General features: G+C 50.1%; 1 protein-coding gene across 1 annotated transcript in view; it reads right to left on the reverse strand.

Annotated features, from left to right (window-relative positions):
• The window catches only part of HS3ST6 (heparan sulfate-glucosamine 3-sulfotransferase 6), a gene marked incomplete at its 5' end in the record, with an annotated part of 122,005 nt that extends 116,005 nt beyond the window's left edge, over window positions 1–6,000 (reverse strand). The window contains one exon of the mRNA XM_015417346.1: window positions 5,807–6,000. Within this exon, the coding sequence (XP_015272832.1) occupies window positions 5,807–6,000 (194 nt within the window). The remainder of the gene's footprint in view (window positions 1–5,806) is intronic.

The raw sequence follows: 6,000 nt of genomic DNA on the forward strand, positions 1-6,000 counted from the left end.
TATTTCCAATCGGACAGCCGCTCTGGGCCTTTTAAAGATGGCGCCTAAACGCCTTAAAGAAAACACAAAGCGTCATCAACTTTTCACAGAACAACGTTTGAGTCCAGTGGAACCTTTAAGACCAACCAAGTTTAATTCCCGGGATAAGCTTTCGTGCACATGAAAGCTTATACCCAGAATTCGGCTACGCTGGCCTTAAAGGTGACAACGGACCCAAACTTTTTCCTACTGCTTCACACCGACATGGCAACTCACCGGAAATTAGCCTTTTGTGAACATTTAGACATTTTTTATTACCAGACTAATGAAATTTGTGATAAACCAGAGCAACACGTGGGGGGTTTGGAAGGACAAACAGGATGTAACATTAATGCTTATGACCGGGGAAGGGGGAGAAGGAATAGTTTTGCTCGGTCAGATGTCTTATTGAACCTCCTGAAACTTTCTCGGTGCTGACTACAGTATGATTTGTTTGGTCACTATGAAAGCACGACCCTACTGGAGCTTTTGGGATTCCCACCACCCCCAGACTCTCAAAGTCGCCTGCATTTCCTGCAGCTCTTGCAACCCTTCCGATTATCCGCCCCTCCGGAGGCCTTGCAGCTCAATCTCATGCCATTTTTTTTACTCACAAGTTGTCCCACCAAACGCCAAAGGAACTTCGGCACACATTAGATGATCGCCTAAAGCACACTGGTGGGTGGATGGATGGTTTTCGAAATGCTACACCGTGGTGTCGTCTTACGTACCGGAGCGATGCTTTCTGAACTCCCCCCCCCCCAATGAAGCCTAAAAGATGTTTTTAAATAGGTCTTGGCAGAAGTTAAGACTTCAGAGTTCCACCCCAAATTGCTCAATTCTTGCCGGATCTCTCTGGAAAAAACTGACAGGAAGATGGCCTTCGAAGGCCCCGGGGGGAAAGAATCAGAGAGCCAGGGCTGAGGGTGCAACCAATCGGGCTCTCTGCCACCCACCCTCCAGCTGAAGCAGAAATTGAGACGCGGGGGGGGGAAGCCCTCCAAATTACTGATGCAAAAAGACTTCAACCCCCATTTCCTTTCCAACAGGCAAAAACCCTATGTTTACTCCAAAGTAACTCCCACAAAGGAATCTGGGGTAGAAAACAGGGTTTCTCCTTCGCATTTGAGAGAATATCTTCAACCATGGGATTCCTGATTTCTCCCTGTCCTCTTTTAGTACTCCTCTCTGCAACAAATGCAGTATGTAGACTTGGGCAATTCACCTTCTCCCCCCCCCACCGAAGTTGACCCATCTATAAAACAGGAGTTTTGCTATCCTGACGCTATGTACAAACACCGGCTCTCTATCACCTGCACACACACCCCCAAATCAGCTTCATCACTTCGTGCCTTCCCAACTGAAATAAAGCGCAAAGAACATAAGAACATAAGAGAAGCCAACATTGGATCAGGCCAATGGACCAGCCCAATCCTCCGGCACACAGTGGCCAAAAATACCAGGTGCCATAAGGGGGGCCAGGACACTAGAAGCCCTCCCACTGTTGCCCCCCCCCAAGCACCAAGAATACAGAGCATCCCTTGCCCCAGGCTGAGAGTTCATATCTATACCTTGTGGCTCATAGCCACTGATGGACCTCTGCTCCAGATGTTTAGCCAATTCCCTCTTGAAGCCGTCCATGCTTGTAGCCGGCGCCACCTCCTCCTGTGGCAGTGAATTCTATCCTTTACTCACTCTTTGGGTGAAGAAGTGCTTCCTTTTATCCATTCTAACAAGACCACTCAGCAATTTCACGGAGTGCCCATGAGTTCTTGTCTTGTGAGAAAGGGAGAAAAGGACTTCTTTCTCTACTTGCTCTATGTGCTAGTCAACCGCACTGGCTAGTGTTTGGAGCTCATCACCCTGGGCTCATCCCCCCTTTTCTCTTCTTGTTTCTCCTACACCCTGCCAAACGTTAGGGTGCAGTCTCCGTTGGACAGGGACCTAACTCTTCTGTGCTTGCATCTGTCTGCGACACACCTGCCACACTTGAAGCCCTGGGGGCACATGGAAAACACTCTGCGTGGCTCAGGACATGCAGAGAAAGCCACACTTCCCGGCATTCAGGTCTTCCTTACAAGCAGCCGTGTTAGTATTAAAAGGAACAAGAAACCTGTTGTCCCTCAAAGACTCACAAGTTGGACTCACAATGTTTTTCATGCCACCAGTGTTTCTTTTAAACACCATGTGTTCTCTGTCCCAAACCCACATGTGCTATGTACCTGCCCGGACTCCTGGGTCCCCACACTTTCCCCCATGCGGAGAGCTAAACAAAAAAACCAAAGGCCTCAGACATGGATAAGTACATGCAATCTCTCACTTTGGGTTTTCTCGCCATAGGGTTTGGCAAGCGCCGTGCCGCTTCTGTCTCTATCAATAGGGCTTGCCTAGGAAGCATTTGCAGTGGATCGTGTCCATTGGGGAGATCAGGGTTAGCTCCAGTTTAATGACACCCCAACGCCACCCCTCAGCTTTTGTACAATGCAAATGAGCTATTGGAGGGGGGTCTACATATATAAAAAGAGACTGAGATGAAAAAGCATCGTGTGAGAATTCTGTCCGGCCCACTCCAACGTGGAAATCTTAATTCCAGAGAGGCAGCCCCGTTAGTGTGTGGCAGCAAAGAGAAAGAGGAGATCCGTGGCATCTTCAAGGCTACCACGTTTTAATTACAGCATCTCTTTTCATGGGATGCTGGATGCACACAACGGGGCCTCTCTAGGAAGGCAGATGTCATGAGAGAGACTATAGCCCCCCAATTTCTCCTCCTCCACCCAAACATACCAACACCAGTGGTTTATTCAGCTGGAGGCGAGGGGAAACAGGGTTGCTACTTGGACTCTAATTTACAAGGAAACACATTGCCAAATTTCACAAAGCTCACCTCTTGCTGAGCTCGAAATGGGAAAGAAAATTCAGCTTGGCTCAGACTGGGGATACCAAACGAAAGCATTGTAGCTTTCATTGAAAGGCTTGGAAGAGGTGAATGATACTGCTACGGAGCAGTAAGCAAGACAGAGAAATGGGGTGTGTGCGTGCAGGGGGGGTATATTCAGAAGGACCCGAGTGCGGATGCAGCGCCTTAACACGCTTTTAACATCGTGAAGTTGCTTAGAGTGAAAAGACGCCACTTTGGACAGGCACCCAGAGAGTTTCTAAAGAGACGCGGTGAAATTTGGGAGCCGGACGGGTATCCTGGATAGAACTGAGGCCCAGGAAGGAAGATGACATTTAACAAGAGTTTAAAAAAACAAGTCCCGTTAGAGTTCTGCGGCGAGGAACGCCACCTGAACCCGAATCAATAGCCTTTGGGATTTGGGGGGGGGGGAGTTTTCAATAGTCTCCGGGCTTTTGTTACCTTGTCTTTGTGAAATCTAGACCCCCTTTGAAGTCACCGAAAGCTTTGCCACCGACTTCAAAGGAGAGACAGCTTTCAACTGGGAAAGTTAAGACAGTCTTTCTTATCTTATCCCATAATAGAAAGTTTCATAAAGGAGCAACAAGGGAGGGGCGGGGGGGGGAGGAACGGAAAAAGGAAACATGCATGAAGGTTTCGCCAGAGGACTGCTCGCGACGCAAGTTATGCAGTGCGCAGTCGGGGCCTGCACACTGGCTGCAGAGATCGTGCACACCCCTCGGAAGAAACTTTTAGACGCTCAGAAAATACACTAATTTTTATCAGAATACAGCCCAGGAAAAGAGACCCAAATATGGAGGGGGGGAAACCAGGAAGAAAACAGAGCGTAACATTGATTAAAGGCGCATCAAAGTTATTAGACGTGTGATGTTAATTCAAAGATTACCAACGCCATTAGGAAACTGGAGGTATCTTGGGTCTGTCGAGGATCCATTCCGCTAATAAGTTTACGCCTCTAACAACAACAACGGCAGTAACGAGGAAAGATAGATTAAGATCGGCAAAAGATACATCAAGACGGGCAGTCGTGTGAGTCTGTCTGTAGCAGCAGAAAAGAGAAAGAGTCCGTCCAGGAGCACCTTAAAGACGAACAAACCTTGTGGCAGGAGATGAACTTTCCTGAGTCACTGGCTCACTCCTTCAGAAAAGAGTAAAAATCCAGGAGCACTTTAAAGACTAAGAAAATCTGTGGTCATGTATGAACTTTCGTGACCCACTGTTCACTTCTTCAGAAAAGATAGGAACTGAAAGGGCAAATCAGGGTTATTCTGAATTTCTCTACCCCATCCCTTTCCCCTCCCAAAGGCTCCAGGCAAAACCCCACAAGGTTAAAACTAGGTGAGGACAGATTAACTGTCAGGGCGAGCCTTCCCACAGAGACAGCTCAGGTCTATCGAAGGGCAAAGGCACATTTCCAAAGCGGAATAACCACCAGCCCAATGATCCCTCTAAGCTGAGTTAGTGTGAGCCAATTCGCAGTTTTTTTAGCCTCCGGCTCACACATTTTTGTCTCAGCTCAGGAAGGATGGCTCCAGAGCAAAGTAATAAGCGGAATAACCACCGGCCGAATGTTCCCTCTAAACTGAGTTAGTGTGAGCCAGCTCAGAGTTTTTTAGCCTCCGGCTCACACATTTTTGTCTCAGCTCAGGAAGGAGGGCTCCAGAGCAAGCGAATTTCTGCAGCAGCCAAATCGCTGGCTCACAACTTTATTGTCAGGAGTTCACAAAGGAGAGTTTTCGCTCACAAGACTCCACAGCTTAGAGGGAGCATTGATATCCAGAACCGGGGTTGGATCGGGGGCTACACTTGAGTTAATCCCTCCGAAGGCAACCCCCCCCCCAAGGGGTGGTTGAGAGTGTGAAAAGAAAACACCAGATGAACTTCGGAGCAGTGTTCCCTCTAAGCTGAGTTAGCGTGAGCTCGCTCGCAGTTCTTTAGCCTCCGGCTCCCACATTTTTGTCTCAGCTCAGGAAGGATGGGGCTCCAGAGCAAGCGAATTTCTGCAGCAGCCATATCGCTCACTCACAACTTTAATGCCAGCCAGTGTTCCCTCTAAGCCGAGTTAGTGTGAGCTAGCTCACATTTTTTTAGCCTCCAGCTCACACATTTTTGTCTCGGCTCAGGAAGGAGGGCTCCAGAGCAAACTAGGTTAAGCAGTAGCCAAATCACTCGCTCACAACTTTAATGCCAGTAGATCACAAAGTGGAATTTTTGCTCACAAGACTCCACAACTTAGAGGGAACATTGAACCAGGGGTGGCTGAGGGCATGAAAAGAAAACACAAGATGAACTCCGGAGTGGAAGAGGGAGGCATAGAAGGAAGTAACACTGGAGGGGGAGAAACATTTGGGTGAGATGGAGGGGGGGGGATGGAACCAGGGAGCGAGGGAAGGGAAGCCAGCCTCCTGTTTAATAGAATTACGCACGGGTCATTAACCGTAATGAGACCAGCGTAACTCCAATGCGCGTCTCAAGGAGGGCTGGTAGAGCGCCCTGGGCGCGATCCGAGGGGCCGGGTCCCCGCCAATGTTCCCTCTAAACTATGGAGTCCTGTGAGCAAAAATTCTACTTTGTGAGCTCCTGGCATTAAAGTTGTGAGCAGGAGATTTGGCCGCTGCATACATTAGTTTGCTCTGGAGCCCTCCTTCCTGAGCCAAGACAAAAATGTGTGAGCCAGAGGCTCAAAACCTGTGAGCTAGCTCACACTAACTCAGCTTAGAGGGAACCCTGGTCCCCGCCCCGTGGCCCTCGCAGTCCCCAAGGAAATCGCAGGGGGGACCCCAAAGCCCCGACGGCGTCGAGAGCGCGAGCGGCGGCGGCGCCTTTGATGTGCATCCTCCCCGCGGCCGCGTCCAGGTGGGCGCCCCTTACCTGTACCAGAGCAGCCCCTTCTCGTAGCAGCGGTCGAAGAAGTGGGGCTCGGCGCCGACGGCGCGCACGTCGGGGTGGACGCGGAGGAACTCGAGGAGGGCGCGGGTGCCGCCCTTCTTCACGCCGACGATGATGGCCTGCGGGAACTTCTTGCTGCCGGAGCCGCTGGCCACGGCCAGGCCCCCCGGGGGTGC

The sequence above is a fragment of the Gekko japonicus genome, unplaced genomic scaffold (genome assembly GCF_001447785.1).
Source record: "Gekko japonicus isolate JY-2015 unplaced genomic scaffold, Gekko_japonicus_V1.1 scaffold2146, whole genome shotgun sequence".
NCBI classification, from domain to species: domain Eukaryota; kingdom Metazoa; phylum Chordata; class Lepidosauria; order Squamata; family Gekkonidae; genus Gekko; species Gekko japonicus.